Source organism: Marmota flaviventris, chromosome 1, assembly GCF_047511675.1.
Source record: "Marmota flaviventris isolate mMarFla1 chromosome 1, mMarFla1.hap1, whole genome shotgun sequence".
In the NCBI taxonomy this organism is placed as follows: Eukaryota; Metazoa; Chordata; class Mammalia; order Rodentia; family Sciuridae; genus Marmota; species Marmota flaviventris.
In genome coordinates, this window is record NC_092498.1 from 199403957 (window position 1) to 199426565 (window position 22609).

The 22609-nt window shown below is 37.5% G+C and overlaps 1 protein-coding gene across 1 annotated transcript in view; it reads right to left on the bottom strand.

Moving 5' to 3' along the window:
- Positions 1 to 22609, bottom strand: part of Ulk4 (unc-51 like kinase 4) — a 516944-nt gene that overhangs the window by 295089 nt on the left and 199246 nt on the right. The window contains exons 29-30 of the mRNA XM_071600065.1: positions 4792 to 4843; positions 4550 to 4694 (exon numbers count right to left, since the gene is read on the bottom strand). Of these exons, the coding sequence (XP_071456166.1) occupies positions 4550 to 4694; positions 4792 to 4843 (197 nt within the window). The remainder of the gene's footprint in view (positions 1 to 4549; positions 4695 to 4791; positions 4844 to 22609) is intronic.

A 22609-nucleotide genomic window follows, 5' to 3' on the forward strand; every position in this document is an offset into this window, starting at 1 on the left:
CAAGAAGGGGTACCTGATCTAAGCACAGTATGTACAGGTATGGAAGTGTCAAAGTGAAACCCACTAACTTAATAGGACTAAATTAATAGGACTGAATAATTATAATAACAATTAATAGAACCAAATAATTATAATAACAATTTTTAAAATCCCTGCAGCCATCGGAAGCTAGGAGAGAGGCATGGCCTGGATTTCCCCTCAGAGTTTCCTTAAGCAACCGACACCTTCCCATACCTTGATTTCAATTTCTGGTCTCTTAACACTGTTAAAAGAATCTATTTTTGTGTTTTAAACCAGTTGGTTTGTATTAATTTGTTGCAGGAAGCTAAAAAAAACACAAGAAACTGAATTCTGCAAATAACCTGAACAGGTTGAAAGCAGAATCCTCCCCAGAGTCTTCAGATAGAGTCTGCTGGCTAGGCCCCTTTTACTGCACCTTAGCAGAGAATCCGGTCACCTCCTAGGACTTGGGACAGAGCTGTGACCTAATAAATGCACATGGATTTAAGCAACTAGGTTTGTGGTAATTTGCTATGCATCAATAGAAAACAATGTTTAGCATTCAATTTTCTTATATTATTACATCAGTTAATCTTTACAATCCAAATTTATGTTAAGAGTTTTGATAGTGAGCATCCTTGTCTTGCTCCTGACCTTAATGACAGTGTCCTTCATGAAGTACTTCCAAAGCTAGTAGGGAAGGATCACTAGAGTTCTGGGAGATGTTAACAGGGAGGCTGTGGGGAAAGAGTCCTAAAGTCACAGAATACTGAGAAAACTCTGCTTTAGAAAGTAAAATGGGTGAACTCAAAAGCACAGTTGCAAAAGAACACATTTCTTCTGGATTTGTTTAACAACGTGCAGACCCCCAGTTTTCTTTAAAAAAAAAAAAAAAAAGACGACGACGACAACAGTGGTGGTGGTAGAGGTGGTGGTCTGCATGTTTAGTTAATACTTTGGTCAACATTTTTATTTACATGACTTAAAAACCTCTTCAATTAAAATTCCAAAAATTTTTGGCTTTGTCAAAGAGTAAATTATTCATAATCCCCACAACTAGAAATATTTACATGCCATAGTTGCTCATAGTATTTGGATAAGCAAATGGGCTGATGGAGAGAGAAAACATTTTCTCCACAGCTTATTTCACATAGTTCTATAAACTACCCAGAACTCTGCCTCTTCTATACCTTTGTAAACTGCATTCTTGCCTGGAATGCCCCATCCCTCTCTTTTCATCCATACTGAAGTTTCAAAATCTGACTGAACTACTCTCTAAAAATGATATTGTAATCTGCATATAGTAGGCACTAAAGAAGTAACTAAAGTTCCTTTCTTTAAAAAGTAAAGAATATACACTGGGAAGAGGTAATGGTTCCTTCAGATTCATTAATTTACAGAGTAAGCAATTCGTTCACAGTATTGATGACAATTTTGTGATCATTAATTTTATGTTAACTTCACTGAGCCACAAAGTGCCCAGACATATGGTCACATGTTACTCTATGCATGTGTCTGTGAAGGGACTTCGAGATGAGCTTAACATCTGAATCAGTACACTGTGGAAAGCAGACTGTCCTCCCTAATGTGGGTGGGCCTTAATCAACTGAAGACCCAAATATGACACAAAGGCTAAGAGGGAGCTCCCTGGAGCTGGGACAGAGAAGTCATTCCCTCCTTTCCAACTAGACCTGAAACAATATCTCTTCCCCAGTGTCAAGCCTACCAGTTCTGGGGACAGAAGCCACACCATTGGCTCTCGTGGGTATCCAGCTTGCTGAACACAGATCTTGGGACTTCTCAGCATGCATCCTCATGTGAGCTAATTCTTATACATGTCTATATTACATATGTACATATACATATATCCTAATGGTTCTGTTTCTCAGGAGGATCCTAATATGATGTTTATTCTTCCAATTGATCTTTCATTCATATTACTCAGCAGTCCTGATAAGAACATAGGCATTGTTGGGAGTCACCCCAGCTCCAAAGACTAACTTCCCAATCCCCCAAGAAGAGCCGTCCAATGGTGAGCCCTGCTGGCTCACATGATCCCACCGTCCAATGATGAGCCCTGCTGGCTCACATGATCCTTACCCACCAATCAGACTAGCCCTGCTGGCTCACATAATCCTTACTCACCAATCAGACTAACCCTGCTGGCTCACCTGATCCTTACACACCAATCAAAAAATACCCCCTGCCAACTGTCAGACCACCCCTGGCTCTATAAATATGCAGAGCTGTTCCTCAATAAATGGGCATTTTCTCTGATGGCAAGCCTTGATGGTTCTTTTAGGCATCATACCAAGGTTAAATTAGTTTCCTTCCTGAGAATTTGTCAGGGGCTACTAGAAAAGAAACAACCTTTCTCTAGGTATCTCTACATCACAGGAGCCATTTAACCCCCAAAAGCACAAAGCCTATCTAAGAACAAAGTCATGTAGGTGTTGGCAGAGTAGAGAGAAGGGGAGAAAAATACCTACATGGAGTATTGTAGACATAAATCAAACCCCTGAATTCAGCTGTATTTGGTGCCAGCACAAGCCTTTGATTTCTCAGTTATGTGAGCAAATAGTTTTTTAAGTTAATTTAAACTGGATATTATCGTTTTCAAATAAAATAATCTTGACTAACACAATACTTTCATGTAATAACTAAGGAGCTTACAATAATCTGCATGAAAAGACTGTCACTTTGGCTTTATCTAAAATACTATTTAAGGTCAAAGGAGGATTAAAACTTTAACAGCATTAAAAGTATCAACATCACTATTTCTACTTGCCAAATTCAAGTAGATGCTATCAGCTCCTATGAATACTGGAAACTTCATAATTAAGCCATTATATTTGCATACCTAGTAGAGAAGATGAATTTTCCAGTATTAACATTTCTAAACATAATTATCAAGAGTTTCATCTTCAAAAACCAAATTCTTTGCCAAGGTTCTAGTTTTCCAGAGTCAAGAAAGCTAAACTAATGTGCTACTTGTATTTCATTGAAAAAAATTACAAAACATTACTGAGTCCTTACTATATATGCCAAGTAAGCAGAATAAGCATTATCTATTTTAATGATCACTTCATGTCTATAAAGTATGTACTATTTGTACTCTTCTTCTATTACAATCTTCATTTTAAAGATTAATAGGAGAGATTAAAATAATAAGCCTAATAAAAACAGTAGTTGTGTTAAACATTTGTCAAGAGTGTACTACAGCCCACATACCATACTGCTGTACAAGAAGGATCCTATTTAATCTTCACAATTATCTTTTGGGGTAGGTACTATCTTTGGCTTTATCTGCAGATGAGAAAACTAAGGCTTAGAGACTGAAATGCACAGTCCAGACCTGTGCTCCACATCAGAATCAGTCTGTAAGTTTGAAGACATCCACACCACATCTTGGTAAATTCCATACTACTACTTGAAGTGCATTTAAAGTTGTTTAATAAAAACTTGAATTTCTCTACATTATTTGTGTCCTTGAACTGCCATATGGTTTACATTTGTATTTTCTTCTTTAATTCCTCATCTTTGAAAAAGACAAACAATAAAGGAAATATGCATTATATATTTCAGCTCAAATGAGTAATACAGGAGCACTGAATTAGAGTTAATAACTCTAATATAGACTTAATTTTATAAAAGATAGTTGAAATTCTTAACAATTACCAAAATCAGAATGCAAGTACATCTGGTATCTATATTGTGATAATTATTTTTCTTAAATGAGAATAGATCTTGTGAAGTAGAACAAGAAGAGGAAAGCATCAGGTAAGGCTGCTAGTCTAGAAAACTTGTCAAACTGAGACTGCATCCTAGGTCTTAAAAGAAACCATGAACAGGCACTCATACTAATACAAAATACTTAATTTTAAATACTAATACATAAATTAAATACTAATTTTGCAAAAAAAAATCATTTAATAGTGATATGTGACATACTTTTGTATTTAAATTATGATTTGATAAGATTCATTGTTTCCTGAGCTACATCATTGTAGTGTTCCACATTTGTCATGGGAATTCTCAGTAACCCATCCTATTGTGTTGTGGGAACAACAGAATAAAAGGAAAAAATAATCTGTCTCTGTTAACTCATCACCTGTCCCACCAACTCTTTCAACACTCCCCAAAACATCCTATTTGTAACTAAAGAGTTTGGGCAAAGGGTAGCCTTCCTTCCATCTCTATTGTTTCTGAGTAGAGCCAGAAGTCTCAATGTCTTACAACACTGACCTGAATCATAAAGCTCATCCCAAGCCAGGACCTCCTTGAAATCTAAAACTTCAGAGTCATGTGTGTCTGGCAGAAAATATAGGAAACTCTAAATGAATGTTTTTGAGATGGACTGAGGTTGTTCTGGGTCCTCTACAGTTTAACAGTTACCGTCTGTCTCTAGACTTCTTTGACACTAAATATACAAATATATGTTCATAAATATAAGGACTTAGAACCCCAACTCCATCACTGGACCTAGTTTAACAGAAGCTTCCAGGATGGCCTACACTTCTCTACATGAGTGCAGCAGCAAAACACTCACTGGGGAAGTAAGACGTCTCTCACAAGAGCCAGAAGATTGCCTTCAGAATCAATGTTTACTTCCTCCTCGCCATTCCCATCCTCCTGGTTCACAAGTAGAGATGTGGTTTCTGACAGCAACCGCAAGCTGAAGAGTCTCCACTCCACTTGGAAGAGGGGAAAAATGTCAAGAATGACTACACTGAGAAAAAATTAAAACAGATTATGCAACTGAGAAGATTCTACTAATGTGGTCTCACTTACCATTTTGACTTTGAACCAAGGAGACCAAGGGTGGCAGGATATAATCAACAACCTAAAAGAAAGGATGGGAAAGACTTGGGTTGAGAACTTCTATTAATACAAAACCAATCTAAAGCACTATCTAAGAGAGAGAAAAATAACAGCTAAATTTATCCTAGACTTAAAACCCTTCATGACATTTAATAAACCACCAAGCTCATTTAACTTTGAAAAAGTGCTCAGGTCAAAATGACACTATGAAAATCAAAACAGTAATTTCTCAAAACCTTCAGCGCTTATGAAAGGAACTTTTAGTGTATAATGCAAAATCTGGCTGGCAAAGATTGGTATTAAACCACCAAATTATATGCATAAACTGTTGATCATTACTTAAGTTTAAGCTAAACAAGGATCAAAATGTTGGTGAAAAAGAGAAATACTAATTCATGTCTTATCAAATACATCAAAGGACTATGACAAGTTTATTACGGTTATTTTTGGAAATAGGCTCAAGAGATGTAAATATGCTATATAAAGCACCCTATGAATTCCCATTTACAGTAGACACAGGACACTCAAATATGGTTTGAAACTTAACACAAAAGCTTAAAAATATTTTTTTCCTCCAAAATACCAATGAAGAAATGACAAATCATTACTGCAATCTAATCCTGAAACCTAATTTCTCATTTGATGGACTGCTTTTGCTGTGCACTTGTCCTATCCACACTGGCAGGCAGGAGAAACTATGCTATACACAGGCACACAACACCTTGGTCTAAACCAATGTATTGATGCCCTGCACAGGTGATGACTCTCCACACAGGTGATGACTCTCCACACACGCTAGGTGGCCCATAAGTATGAACCTGTTCTATCTCCACTTCACCTGTGTTTACATGTAACATTGTACCTGGATATTTTTAGGGACCCTAAGAACCAGGGATATTTTATTCACCCTCTACCACTAAGTAATGGACATCACTCAAAGCACAGATGTCACACTCCACCTAAGGTATTTGGGGAACTCCAAACTTCCAATTCAAAAAGCAGAAACTTACAAAGAAAAGAAATATATCCTATTATTGGTATATATCAAAATGATCAACACCTATGTTGAAGGTTTAAGAGTATATATTGAGAGAGGAGTGGAACTAAAGTAAGTGATAGAAGTGTCCATCTCAAGGTTTGAAGAACAATTATGATCGACAAAAAAAAAAAAATGAATATATAAAAAGTAACAGTTTCCTGTTTACCTACAGCAACCAAAATAACTGGAAAAAATATACCATTTATAAAAATAGAATTCTAAGGTACTGTTTCAGTTTAGATATGAGGTGTGCCCCAAAAGCTCATGTGTGAGATGGTACTAGAGGTAAAATGATTGGGTAATGAGAGCCTTAACCTAATCAGTGGATTAACCTACTGATGGGTATTAACTGGGTGGTAACTATAGGCAGGCAGGTTTTGGCTGGAAGAGGTAGGTCACTGGGGGCATTCCTTTGGGGTACATATTTTATTCCTGGAGATCAGAACTCTGCTTCCTTTTGCCATGTCCTGAACTGCTTTCTTCTTCCATACCTTTCTACCATGATGTTCTGCCTCATTTTGGACCCAGATCTATGAAGCTGACCATCTATGGACTGAGACCTCTGAAGCCATAAGCCCTCAAATAAACATTTCAGCCTCCAAAATTATTCTTGTCAGGACTTATTGGTCATAGCCATGAAAAAACTGACTAAAACAGTACCTATGATATAGCCTTCATAGAAAGACACAAACACATACAAAAAATTAAAATTGGCAGGTACTATATATAGACACTAATGGATTTCTGGCTTCCAGTCTGATGTAAAGAGCTTGGAAACCATCATGACTATCCTTACAATGAGGAAAGAAGTGGATGGGGAAGGTGACCAAACTGAAAATCAACAACTTGTCTTAGATATATCTGAGACTAAAGTCATGGGGTAAACTATCATCCCTAAACCTGGAGGGGTAGGCAAATAGGGAAACCAAAGCTTTCAGGGGCAGAAAACACACTGGAGCCACAACAGAAAATTAAAGGGCAACTGACTAATTGTTGGGGACTGTGCATTAATGGAGGGCAACTTCAGAGAAGAAAAAAAAAAAAAGTTTTAGGGAAGCCCTCACACTCTGGGGAGTCTGACCTCTAAAGCTCCACCAAATTGTCAGGGTAAAGACCAGGTAAGAATCTCCTGAAGCTACTGGCAGGGGCCAGGGGAATCTGAAATGTGCCCAGGGCACTCTTTTCTCCTTAACAAAGACCCAGACTCAAGGGACCTCTTTTACCAGAGCCAAGCCTTCTGTTTTTGACAGAACTTAACTGACCTGGCCTTTCTGCCTTTTCTACAGGGTAGTAAAAGCAGAGAAATCCTTGTGAAAGCCCAAACCCAGAAGCATATGCTCACCAAAAGAGTGACACCTAGTCCAACAATTAAAGAACATTTCCCTTAACCCAGTATCTTACCAGGCTCCTATATTAAACAGCATTACAACTGAGAAAAGCTCCAAGACAAAGACTTCATTTAAAGAAGACTTCCTTAGGAAAACCCAAAGACAAGAGGAAAACAAAATCAAGGAACACTACAGGAAATGTTAGCCTCTGAAACCTACAGCTATCAGACAATAAACACAGACGAGCTCAGCCTTTGATAACCATAAAATTGCACACAAAAGGCCCATTTTCCTCAGTTCATTTTGTCTAATACCTGATGTTGGGATGAAATATTCAGTGTTGAAAGTAAAATAAAACCAACCTAGAATCTCATACCAAGGGTAATTATCATACAAACAAAAGGGGAAGAATGTTTTTGTCAGTAGAGCTGCCTTATAAAAAAAAAATGTTCAAAGTTGTTTTTCACAGAGAAGGGAAATAGGGCAGAAACTTACATCTACATAAAGAGGACTATTAAATAAGTAAATTAATGAAGGTCGATTTCCTGCAAATTATTCTGTAATTCCAATGCATCAAAAGTCAAAATCCCAACAAGGCTTTTTAAGAACTCCTCATATTGATTCTATAATATATATGGAAAGTGAAAAGTCAAAAATAACAAAAAGCATGGGGCAAGCATGTTTGATCATATCAAATTTCTGAGTTTATTATGATGGAAATAAAGTGGTGCAAGCACAGGTTTAGACAAAGAGATCCCTGAAATAGAAAAGCAAGTCTAGAAACAGACACACATGGTGTTTTCGATTTTTGCTGCCATGACCTAAAAACCAGACAAGAACAATTAGTGGAGGACAAGTTTACTTTGGAGCTTATGGTTTCAAAGCTGTCAGTCCACAGAAGGCTGGCTCCACTCCTCTGGGCTTGGGTGAGGCAGAACATCATGGCAGAAGTGCGTGATGCAAGAAAAGAGGCTCACACATAATGATCAGGAAGCAGATAAAAATAAACACCCAAAGACATATAAACACCCAAAGACATATCCCCAAGGACCCATCTCCACCAGCCACACCCTACCTGCCTACAGTTGCCACTCAGTTAAGCACTGATGAGGTTAAAAATCTCATAACCCAGTCATTTCACCTCTAAACCTTCTTGCATTGTCTCACACATAAGCTTTTGGGGGACACCTCACATCTAAATCAAAACACATAGCAATTTATAAGTGGCTAAGACAGTACTACCAATAGCAGGGGTCAGGGTATTACTTGAGAGCATAAGTACAATGAACCATGTACTTTATTTTTTAAAAATCAGAGAACTTTTTTAAAAATTTACAGAGAGCTTAAAGAGCTAATGGCAAAAAGAAAAACTTTCATAGGAAAATATGGAATAAAATTTATGATATTAGAATAAGAAAGGGATTTTTTAATTGATACCTAAAAAGGACAAACTAAAAGGTGAATATTATCTTAGTTTTTTGTTTCTGTAACAAAATACTTGAAGTTGAGTAATTTATAAAAGAAAAAAGGTTTGTTTAGCTCAGTTTTGGCCCAATCAGCTCAGTCTATGTTGAGTGCCTCATGGCAGATGGCATCATAATGGCAGAAATAGGAGCAAGAGGTCGGAATGATTCAAGAATCAGGCTTTCTCTTTTTATAACAACTCACTCTCTTGGAAATTAATTGGGGTCCTGAAAGAACTACAATAATCTCTTCCAAGGGCACCACCCCTAATGACCTAACCATATTCTACTAGTTCCTACCTTTCAACATCATTACTCTGAAAACTCTGAGAATCAAGTTTCTAGCACATTCATCTTTGGTTTCACACTCAAACCACATCCAAACCACAGTATTATCATCCCTTGGCATTCAAAGTAGACTAGTTCCAGGAACCCTTACATACCCAAATCTAATGATGCTCAAGTCCCTTACATAAAAATGATATAGTATTTGTGTATAAAACCTCTGTGCATCCTTCCATATACTTTTTGATCATCTCTACATTTATAATAACTAATACAATGTAAATTCTAACTAACCTGTTAACACTGTACTATTTAATGAATAATGACAAGAATAAAGTCTGCATATGTTCAGTAAAGATGCCCTTTTTCCCTAATATTTTAAATCCATGGTTAGTTGAATCCATAGATGCAGAATTTACAGATATGAATGGCTAACAGTACTAATAAATCTAAAGAGTGAATACATGTAACCTTGAATACAAACCAAATGTAAACATCTGTGTCATTCTCCACATTTTAAAAGAGGAAATCTAATTACGGCATCATTTAACTTTTCAACTAACAGTTTTTCTTTGAATAACTCAAGACAATTAAAATGGTACCCACCCCATGTGATATAAATTTAATCCTCACAAGTGGGATAATCCTTTAGGAATAACAAATAGAAGATGATAATGTGGGAATTGAATGCTTTTTCAATATATAAGTGAACAGAAAAAGTATAGAAGATTGACTAGCTCCTATTTGTTGAGTACTGACAGCTAATGACAGTAATTACTTTATAAAAAGAAGGCTACCCACCCAGTAAGAAATAAATTGAAAAAGTAAGATTACATAAGAATGCATATTTAGCAAGCTGAGCTAGATAAAGAAAATAAAACTAAAAAAAACCAAATCAATATTTTTCATATTCCATTCAATAACTACATAGATCAAAATAATAAATAGTTTTCAAGAAAAGATTATGGTTTTTAAGACTCTAATAAGAAAAAGAAGATCATGTGTCTTTTTGGCAAAATGTGCACTTAAAAAGATTCTAGGAAAAAAAAACCCATGAACATAAAAATTTAAATGTTAGTTACTTCAGGGATTTGGGATGTAGACAAAGAAACATTTGGTTCCTGGACTAGTTTCAAGCAAAATAAATAAATTCAATAAATATAAGAAAATATACCGGACTCCAAGATGGCCGCGAATAGAGTGCATCACACCCTATGTACCGCGCCACTGCGCAGGTGAATAACGAGTTAGAACGACAAAAAACTATTTTGTTAGGAACTTACAGCAAAATGGGGGTGCACCGAAACCTAGAGGAAGGATTTCCAGCACCGAGGTCCAGTAATTGAGTCTCAAACACGAGCCAACTGTGCGACCAGAGATCCGGGCTGACTGATCCGCACTGCCCGCCCCACGGCTACAGACGGCGGGGCGCCGCTGAGAAGCGACCAGCAAGCAGGGAGAAACGTTGCTACGGATTCTGTGGAATCCTGCCAGCTGAGCCCTCACTGAGCCCCGGGCTGAGTTCGGGATTTCAGACGGGGAAGGAAGCGGTACAGTTCTATCCCCCACAACGGAAACTCCACCAAGAAAACCAGCGGCCACCATCTTGGAGAGCTGAAGTAACCACCGCCACTCTCCGACAGATTGCAATAATAAAACAGGTGTGTATTTCTCAGCTAATCTCCCACACAGCAGGGAATTCACATAAAATCTCTCCTAGGCTTTCCGGGGGAGGGATTATCAGAGCGAGCCTGCATAAAGACGCGGGGAAAACTAGAGACACCTGACCTTCAACTCCCCCTCCCATCAGCGGCAAAAACAAAACCTGTCTTGCCAGCGCTGGGGGAGGGTCAAGCGGAAAAAAATCAAAACAATAGAGTTCCGGGGATCCCAATAGCCACCCTCCACACCCAACAAACGGCAGGCCCAGAGTACAGTTTGAACTGCCGAGAGGCATCACTCAGGGGAAATCTGGTCTAGCAGGAGAAACCAGGACTAGCAGGAAATACCAGGGAACTAGAGGCCAGGCCCTCGCGACTGGGCGGCTGGAGACCGCACGCCCGCCGGCGACAGTCCACCCACTGCCCACGCAACTGGGCAGCTGGAGTCCGCCCCCCTGCCGGCAACCAATCACCCGCCGGCTGCCCGTGCGACTGGGCGGCTGGGGATCGACCGACCATGCGACTGGGCGGCTAGAGATCGCCCGTCCACCAGCGACAGCCGGCCCACTGCCCCTGTGACTGCGCGGCTGGAGACCGCACGCACGCCAGCAACCGATCGCCCGCCGGCTGCCCGCACGAATGGGCGGCTGGAGACCACCCGCCCGGCAGCGACAGCCCACCCGCTGCCCACGCGACTGGGCGGCTGGAGACCGCCCGTCTGCCCACATGACTGGGCGGCTAGAGTCCGCCCGCCCGCCGGCAACTGGGAGCTGAAACCAACCAGAGACAGTCCAGTCCCACCCCCCCCATTCGGACACCACGGCAAGGAGCCTGGGGCCCACCATAGCAGAGAGGTGACGTCACTGGAGCTCGGCCGTCGGAATTCCTCTCCAGCGGAATCCACTTTAGCAGGCATAGTCTACCAACACAAAGGAGAGACAACAGAGATATACAAAACCAAAACAAATCTATAGAAGAGAGCAGAAACACAGCAATCAAATATAGCTGGAAAGTAAAGTGAACATCATGAAAAAACAAGGGAAAAAAGGAGTACAAACAATGCAGGACAACTTAATTCTACAGGAGGACCTAGAAGCATCAGAAACATGGATAGGGAAAGAACTCAAGGCATACCTAACTCAGATGGAAAGGAATATTAGAGAAGATATGAGACAGCAAGTCCAAGCAATAAAAGTATATTTTGAAAATGAATTAAACAAACAAATTCAAATGGCAAAGAACGAGCTTTACCAGGAGATAGAGATCTTAAAAAAAAATCAAACAGTAATCCTAGAAATGCAGGAAACTATAAACCAAATTAAAAACTCAAACGAGAATATGACAAATAGACTAGATCAAGGAGAAGTCAGAACATCAGATAATGAAGACAATGTTTATCAACTTGAAAAGAATATAGTCAACACAAAAAAGATGCTTAAATCCCACGAGCAATCTATTCAAGAGATATGGGATGTCATAAAAAAAACAAATTTGAGAGTCATCAGGATAGAAGAAGGCATAGAGATTCAAACCAAAGGAATGGACAACATATTAAATGAAATAATTCTAGAAAACTTCCCAGAGATGAAAGATAGAATGGATTGGCAAACTCTGGAAGCCTACAGGACCCCAAACATTCAAAACCGTAATCGACCAACTCCAAGACATATAATTATGAAGATAGCCAACATACAGAACAAGGAGAGAATATTAAAAGCTACGAGAGAAAGGAGGCAGAATACATTCAGGGGTAAACCAATTAGGTTAACGACTGATTTTTCATCACAGACATTGAAAGCGAGAAGATCCTGGAACAATGTATTTCAAACGCTGAAAAATAATGGATTCCAACCAAGAATACTGTATCCAGCAAAATTAAGCTTCAGATATGACAATGAAATTAAAATCTTTCATGATAAACAAAAGCTAAAAGAATTTGCAGCCAGAAAACCAGCACTGCCAAGCATTTTAAGCAAAATACTACAAGAAGAGGAATTGAAAAATAGTGCCCAAAACTAACAGCGGGAGGTATCTCAGTAAAGGGGGAGGAAAATAACCAAAAAGTAAAAACTAGCCAAACTAAAATAAATAAATAAATAAATAAACATGACTGGAAGTACAAATCATATTTCAATTGTAACCTTAAATGTTAATGGCTTAAACTCACCAATCAAGAGACATAGGCTAGTAACCTGGATCAAAAAAACAAATCCAACACTATGCTCCCTTCAGGAGACTCATATGATAGGAAAAGACATACACAGGCTGAAGGTAAAAGGTTGGGAAAAATCATACCACTCACATGGCCCTCGGAAGCAAGCAGGAGTGGCCATACTCATATCGAATAAAATCAACTTCAAACCTAAGTTAATCAAAAGGGATAAAGAAGGACACTATATACTGTTAAAAGGAACCATCCACCAACAAGACATAACAATTATCAATTTGTATGCACCAAACAATGGAGCTGCAACGTTCATAAAACAAACTCTCGTCAAGTTCAAGAGTCAAATAGACTACAACACAATAATTATGGGTGACGTCAACACACCGCTCTCGCCATTAGACAGATCCTCTAGACAAAAGCTGAATAAAGAAACTATAGAACTCAACAGCACAATCAATAACCTAGACTTAACCAACATATATAGAATATATCAACCATCATCAAGTGGATACACGTTCTTCTCAGCAGCACATGGATCATACTCAAAGATAGACCATATATTATGCCATAGGGCAACCCTCAGTAAATATAAAGGCGTGGAGATAATACCATGCACCATATCTGATCATAATGGAATGAAACTGGAAATCAATGATAAAAGAAGGAAGGAAAAATCCTACATCACATGGAAAATGAACAATATGTTACTGAATGATCAATGGGTTACAGAAGACATAAAGGAGAAGATAAAAAAATTCTTAGAGATAAATGACAATACAGACACAACATACCGGAATCTATGGGACACAATGAAAGCAGTTTAAAGAGGGAAATTCATTTCTTGGAATTCTTTCCTCAAAAAAAGAAAAAACCAACAAATAAATGAACTCACACTGCACCTCAAAAACCTAGAAAAGGAAGAGCAAAACAACAGCAAATGTAGTAGAAGACAAGAATTAATTAAAATTAGAGCAGAAATCAATGAAATTGATAAAACTAAAAGTTGGTTCTTTGAAAAAATAAATAAGATCGACAGGCCCTTAGCCATGCTAACGAAGAGAAGAACAGAGAGAACTCAAATTACTAACATACGGGATGAATAAGGCAATATCACAACAGACAATACAGAAATACAGAAGATAATTAGAAAGTATTTTGAAACCCTATATTCCAATAAAATAGAAGATAGTGAAGATATCAATAAATTTCTTAAGTCATACGATCTGCCCTGATTGAGTCAGGAAGACATACACAACTTAAACAGACCAATAACAAAGGAAGAAATAGAAGAAGCCATCAAAAGACTACCAACCAAAAAAAGCACTGGACCGGATGGGTATACAGACGAGTTTTACAAAACCTTCAAAGAAGAATTAATACCAATACTTTTCAAGCTATTTCAAGAAATAGAGAAAGAAGGAGCTCTTCCAAATTCATTCTATGAGGCCAACATCACCCTGATCCCGAAACCAGACAAAGACACTTCAAAGAAAGAAAACTACAGACCAATATCTCTAATGAACATGGATGCAAAAATTCTCAATAAAATCCTGGCGAATCGAATACAAAAGCATATCAAAAAATTGTGCACCATGATCAAGTAGGATTCATCCCTGGGATGCAAGGCTGGTTCAATATATGGAAATCAATAAATGCTATTCACCACATCAATAGACTTAAAGACAAGAACCATACAATCATCTCCATAGATGCAGAAAAAGCATTCGACAAAGTACAGCATCCCTTTATGTTCAAAACACTAGAAAAACTAGGGATAACAGGAACTTACCTCAACATTGTAAAAGCTATATATGCTAAACCTCAGGCTAGCATCATCCTAAATGGAGAAAAACTGAAGGTATTCCCTCTAAAATCTGGAACAAGACAGGGATGCCCTCTCTCACCACTTCTATTCAATTTAGTTCTTGAAATACTAGCCAGAGCAATTAGACAGACAAAAGAAATTAAAGGCATAAAAACAGGAAAAGAAGAACTTAAATTATCGCTATTTGCGGATGACATGATAATATATTTAACAGACCCAAAAGGGTCTACAAAGAAACTGCTAGAGTTAATAAATGAATTCAGCAAAGTGGCAGGATATAAAATCAACACGCATAAATCAAAGGCATTCCTGTATATCAGCAACAAAACTTCTGAAATGGAAATGAGGAAAACCACTCCATTCACAATATCCACAAAGAAAATAAGATACTTGGGAATCAACCTAACAAAAGAGGTGAAAGATTTATACAATGAAAACTACAGAACCCTAAAGAGAGAGATAGAAGAAGATCTTAGAAGATGGAAAAATGTACCCTGTTCATGGATAGGCAGAACTAACATCATCAAAATGGCAATATTACCCAAAGTTCTCTACAGGTTTAATGCGATGCCAATCAAAATCCCAACGGCATTTCTTGTAGAAATAAAGCAATCATGAAATTCATATGGAAAAACAAAAGACCCAGAATAGCAAAAGCAATTCTAAGCAGGAAGTGTGAATCTGGAGGTATAGCGATACCAGAGTTCAAACTGTACTACAAAGCAATAGTAACAAAAACAGCGTGGTACTGGTACCAAAACAGGCAGGTGGACCAATGGTACAGAATAGAGGACACAGAAACCAATCCACAAAATTACAACTTTCTTATATTTGATAAAGGGGCTAAAAACATGCAATGGAGGAAGGATAGCATCTTCAACAAATGGTGCTGGGAAAATTGGAAATCCATATGCAACAAAATGAAACTGAATCCCTTTCTCTCGCCATGCACAAAAGTTAACTCAAGATGGATCAAGGAGCTAGATATCAAATCAGAGACACTGCGTCTGATACAAGAAAAAGTTGGCTACGATCTACATACTGTGGGGTCGGGCTCCAAATTCCTTAATAGGATGCCCATAGCCCAAGAGTTAATAACAAGAATAAACAAATGGGAATTACTTAAACTAAAAAGTTTTTTTCTCAGCAAGAGAAACAATAAGAGAGGTAAATAGAGAGCCTACATCCTAGGAACAAATTTTTACCCCTCACACTTCAGATAGAGCCCTAATATCCAGAATATACAAAGAACTCAAAAAATTAAACAATAAGATAACAAATAACCCAATCAACAAATGGGCCAAGGACCTGAACAGACACTTCACAGAGGAGGACATACAATCAATCAACAAGTACATGAAAAAAATGCTCACCATCTCTAGCAGTCAGAGAAATGCAAATCAAAACCACCTTAAGATACCATCTCACTCCAGTAAGATTGGCAGCCATTATGAAGTCAAACAACAATAAGTGTTGGTGAGGATGAGGGGAAAAGGGTACACTTGTACACTGCTGGTGGGACTGCAAATTGGTGAGGCCAATTTGGAAAGCAGTATGGAGATTCTTGGGAAAGCTGGGAATGGATCCACCATTTGACCCAGCTATCGCCCTTCTCGGACTATTCCCTGAGGATCTTAAAAGAGTGTACTATATGGATACTGCCACATCAATGATCACAGCGGCACAATTCACAATAGCTAGACTGTGGAACCAACCTAGATGCCCTTCAATAGATGAATGGATAAAAAAAAATGTGGCATCTATACACAATGGAGTATTACGCAGCATTAAAAAATGACAAAATCATAGAATTTGCAGGGAAATGGATGGCATTAGAGCAGATTATGCTAAGTGAAGCTAGCCAATCCTTAAAAAACAAATACCAAATGTCTTCTTTGATATAAAGAGAGCAACTAAGAACAGAACAGGGAGGAAGAGCATGAGGAAAAGATTAACATTAAAGACAAGACGAGTGGGGGGAGAGAAAGGGAGAGAGAAGGGAAAGCATATGGAAATGGTAGGAGACCCCCAATGTTACACAAAATTACATATAAGAGGTTGTGAGGGGAAAGGGGGGGGAACAAGGGAGAGAATTGAACAACAGCAGATGAGGTAGAGAGGAAAGATGGGAGGGGAGGGGAGGGGGGATAGTAGGGGATAGGAAAGGTAGCAGAATACAACAGTCACTAATATGGCATTATGTAAAAATGTGAGTGTGAAACCAATGTGATTCTGCAATTTGTATTTGGGGTAAAAATGGGAGTTCATAACCCAACTGAGTCAAATGTATGAAAGATGATATATCATGAGCTTTGTAATGTTTTGAACAACCAATAAAAAAAAAAAGAAAATATACCAACATATGACCGTATTATTTTCTCAACTCTCAAGAAAATAGATGGGAAATATGTACAACTAACTTTTATATTTTTTAGTGGCAGATGGATCCAATACATTTATTTATTATTATGTGATGCTGAGGATCGAACCCAGTGCCTCACACATGCTAGGCAAGCACTCTACCACTGAGCCACAACATTAGCGCAACTAATATATCTTAACATTTATGCCAATATGAACTCTATGTAGGGTCACATTAGTTAGAGTGCATGCATGCGCAAGCATGTACACAACACAGAGAATTATTCAGATGAGCAGATAGGATGGAGGTAAGGGGATTCTATCACCTCCACTATTGAAATTTAATAGCTACAGTGTTAACAGAAAATACAAATGATTAATATATAAGCAAAACAGATCTTTAAATTTTTTTCTTGAGGCCACTTTTTAGACCACTGCTGTAACTCTATTCATATAAATTTACCCTTCAGCATGAATAAAATAGAAAAAGTATTGAAATCTATAAAAGTGCCTGCTCTATAGGATGCCAATTTGCTTTTGTGTCCTAGTTATCAGCTGAAGTCACACTGAATTCTGCGGTTTAAATAAAATTCTCAGCCCTTAATGCTGTAAGCAATCTAATGTCCTCCCCAAGTTTCCTGGGAACTTGCAGAGGCTTATTTTACTTTCCCATGGCTCACTGCCAACTCTGTTTCTACCTCACTTACTGTTATATTTGTTTTTCACCTTAACCTGCTCTTTCCTTCTGAGAGACTGGATATACAAAGTTACAATGACCCACTGTCATGGACAGCAACAGAACTCTATCCCCCATCCTCTGAGAAACCAGAGGGAAGCCAAATCAAAGCTCTGCAGCCATCAGTCTGCTTCACTATGCTTTGTGCCCACTTCTCTTCCAAGTTAGGGCACAACAGAGAAAGCCAATACACTGCCCTATCCAATCGCATAAGATGGCCCACGTCTACTTAGACCACCTCTAGACTCTCCATGCCAATGGCCCCCAGTCAGGACATACCTGAAGTTTTCCCTTTTTTCACTGTTTAACCCGCCCACTTCTTTACTTCCTTTGAGTGCAAAAAGATGGCTGACTCCCTTGCTATAGCAAGCTCTAAATAAATAGCGTTTCCATTTGGCTGGTCTTTATTGGATTGCACCCACCTCTGTAGACATAAAACAGTTTCTTTTTAAGGATTAAGTGCAAACATTTCACAAGTCTTGCTATGTATACTAGAATTTACTGAGAGCTTGTAGTGATGGAGACATTATGAAAGCGACACCAGCAATTTAAAGTTGAATATTAACTATCCTTATTATTAATCATCTTGAATTACCTGCAAAAAATTTACCTTTTCCACCAATCTTTCTCTACCAGCTCTGAGTCTGTGCCCCACTGCCTGACTTGTTGGCTTCTAGGATCCCTCTTTGTTCTTGCCTCCTGTCCTCTTTTATTTCCCCCACCAATGAATAGCTGTTCATTTCCTAACAAGACAAATTTTAGGTACTTTATACCTGTCTTCTCAGCCACTCCCTAATCCTACCTAAAAAAGAAATTGAAACACAGTTCAGATACATCTAGGCCTAATAGCTATAAAAAGGCCAGGCAGGTGTTTCACAGTAGCTTCTTTGCCTTCCACCAGACCATAGTCCTGGGAAGGAGCACCTGTTGGCCCCCTAGGATCCAAGTGGACATCTTCTCCCAGGGGGGTCACTCTCTTCCAAACACACTTTTAAACAGTAGGTATTTATTTTCTTCCTTCAATATCCACTGATTTTTATCTAAAACTGTGGCTAAGTTCCCTTAGGTTCTGGGAAATTTCAAGTCTGATATCATATCAACACAATAAATGAATATTACACTTACTGATTAATCATGTTGCAGATGTTTTTTGTTTTAAAAAATAATGAGTGGGGCTGGGGATATGGCTCAAGTGGTAGAGCACTTGCCTGGCATGCGAGGGGGGCTCGGTTTGATCCTCAGCACACCACATAAAAATAAAAGATGTTGTGTCCACTGAAAACTAAAAAAAATAAATAAATATTAAAAAATTCTCTCTCTTTAAAAAAAATAATAATGAGTGATTCATGGTGGACTTCAACTAGTATTTTAAAAAGTTACGTTAAAATAGTATTCTTTAATTTAAAAAATGCAATACAGCATAACAATAATGGAAAACCTCCCTCACAAAAAAAAAAAAAAAAAAAGATGAAACCCTAAAAACTCTCTGCCAAGTCACTTCTGAGTGACAGTGAGGAAACCATGATGAAAAATCTGACACAAGATATGGCAGACAGCATGCCCTAGACCTTCAAATTGGCATAGCTTTGCCTGTTGGTAACAGGTCTCCTTATCAAAAAGGAGAGACTGAGCACACATTGGCTGAGTTAGAAATTTTTTTTCTTCAATGTTTTGCCCTTCCAAATTATTCCACAGAATACAGAAAAAAAAAAAATGCCATTAACCACTGAAATTCTAATTAGAATCCACTGCACCAATGACTTCTAACAAAATTCCATTGTCACTATTTTAGCTGTAGGGATAACATACCTATAAAGAGTAACCTAAGGAATTTTAATATTTCATGTTAGTGTTAGCAATTTCTTAAAAACATTCGGCAATGTCAAAGTTAATTTGAGGACATGTCCTAAAAACAAAATACTACTGAATTCTTTTTAAAGATAGAAATTACTGAAGACTAGGAAATTTTTTATTTCTTTGCGCAAAAACTAGAATCTTCATTTAAATGAGAAAGTGCACACAAAATAGTTATTGTTAAAATGATCCTCAATGGCATGTCCCAAATGAGATGAATGTCCAATTTAGGGACACTAAAGATGGCTCTGGAACAAACCCAGAAAATAACAAACTAACTTGGATTATGCAAACACTTATAGCACTAAATCTCGTTTTTTCTTCAACAAGCTATTAATACACAAGATGATTCTTTGTTTATAATTTAACATTTTCCATTTTATGAAATGTCAAAGAGCTTTAAGCTGTAAAAAACCATGCAACCCTACTCAAGCTACCTTCTTTTAAAGAAAAACGCAATAATCTCATAACTTACTGAAAAATGTACCTCTAAAAGGTAATCATTTACAATGAAAGTATGTTTTACATAATTGTTTTTATAAACAAGTTTATTTTACGTTGATTTTATTGATGAAAGTAAATTGCTTGAAAAGTTTTCTAAGTAGTCAATTGAATTCTTATTCTACATTTGAAAATGACATCACTGCTTCCATTTTAGGACACCCTAATCAACCTGAAATACCTGATAGCACCATCATTAACGCGGCCACCTCAACTGTCAGCCTCTTCTCAGCAGAGGCTGCCTCAGATACACAGGATGAGGTACCAGATTTAACATCTACCTCTACTTCTAGAAGAGGCCACTCAGAAAAGCAATCTCAAGCAGCTAAGAAAACCAGACAAAACATTGGTTCAACAATCTTCTTTATAATATTAAATAGCTAGTAGATAGCAAGAATTCCCAAGACCATATCAGGTTAACAAAAATTCAAAAAAGTGATTACTGGCAAGACTATGAAAAAAAGGGCATGCTCATGTGTTGCTGGTGGGAAAGTATAATCAGTAGACTACAATGTAAGGAATGCTGGCAATATCTAACAAAAATACATATGCATTTACCTTTTTAATTGGATGCAAAATATTTTCAAGGAATTAACCATCAAGATATACCTCCAACAATAGGAAACTGCATATGAACAAAGTTATTTATTGTTTTTATTTGCAAAATACTAGAAACCACCTAAAGTTCTACACAGACTAGCTGAATAGCCTATGGTATGAATACAAACTCGAGTGCTATACTGCTCTAATAAAGAGGAAGATAAATATGAACTGATAAGAAATAACATCCAACATTATTATATGAAAAAGCATAACATAGAAGACAATATGTATTACCAACTCTATAAGGAAAAAAATGGGAAAAGAACATATACATTCACGTTACAAAAAGAAACACTGGAAGGTAAGCCAGAAATCAACAAAGGTGGTGACTCACAAGGGTAGGGAGGACATGACAGAGCATCAGTTGAGTGCAAAGGCTCTATATATACCCAAGGGAAGGGCATGATGTTCCTCTGAATATATCTTTGATAGTTTTGATTTTCAAACTTTGTCAATGTTCTACATGTTTTAAAACATTAAAATCAACAAGGGGGGAAGTACGTTTAAAATTGAAAGCATTACCAATAATAGCATTTTATACACACATATATTTCTTAGTTCCATTTCTTGGAAAAGTCTAGGAGCTAAGACATTCTAAGAAACAGACCAGAGCACACTTAGTGTTCCGATCTTAGTCTGTAATGTTCTTTCACACTAAAGGAAACCAGAGATCCTCAGAGAAATGATTAATTCTAAGGCCAGGACAGAATAACAAATTGAGGCCACAGTAACTTATTGTGCCAGAAAGTAAGGAAATGCTAAAAAAAAAAAAAAAAAAAAGGATAGGCAGTGTCACAAGGATACAGAAGCCAATTCAAATGGACTTACACTGATCAAATCTTGTGAATTTCAGCACCAAAATAATTTAAACAATAATGAAGCCACTGATAAATACAGGAAAGAGTGGTAGACAAAATGTTGCCCCCTCCAAGTTACTTTACATGGCAACTGGGACTTTGCAGATTTAAGTTAAGGATCTTAAGAGGGGATATTATCTTAGATTATCTTTATTAGAATCCTTGTAAGAAGGTCTAGAAAAGTCAGAATCAGAGAGGATTTAACACTGAAAGCAGAGGTAGAGACCGAGATGTGAAGATGCTACTCTGCTGGCTTGAAGATGGAAGAAGTCAAGAACCAAAGAATACAGGTGGCCTCTAGAAGCTGGAAAGGGAATGAAATGGATTCTTGCCTTAAAATATCCAGAAAGAACATAGCTATACTGACAATTTGATTTTAGCCCCAAAGACTCATTTCAGGGTCTGACCTCCAGACCTGTAAGATAATAAATTTGGGTGGTTTAAAGCCACTAAATTTGTGGTAATTTGTTATAGCAACAATAGGAAACTAATACTGACATGAGTTCACACCAATGAAAGATAGTGAAGATGTGTATTCATACTAAATAACTTTGCAAAAGAAAAAAAATTAAATATACTTGTGAATATATAGCTCACATTCACCAAGTTCTAAATAACCCTTTTCATATTTATGAAAACTTTTAAATTCAAATATAAGATACTAACATGCAGTTAATCTTCACAATTTGAACGCACTGAAGTAAGTAGCACCAGATGAAGAAACAGGGTATCACAAACCCTTTTGTAGCCTCTTCCAGTCACTGCCTAAACAGTGACCACTGGAGGGTAACCACTATACTGACCTGTAACAAATTTTTGGCTGTTTTTAAACTTTGTACAATTTTAGTTTCATATTAAGTTGGTGAGATTTATACATATTGGTAAGAGTAACTATAGACTCATTCATTTTTTCTTCTGTATAGTATTCCAGCTTACAACTGTCCCATAACATATTTCTTTATAGACTGGTGATAGGCACTTTGATAGTTTCCAATTTTGGAGCTGAACATTCCTGCATACATATTTTGGTGAAGCTAAGTTCACATTTCTGTTAAATGCATATTTAGAAGTGAAACTACTGAATTATTAAGTCATAGTATATACACAT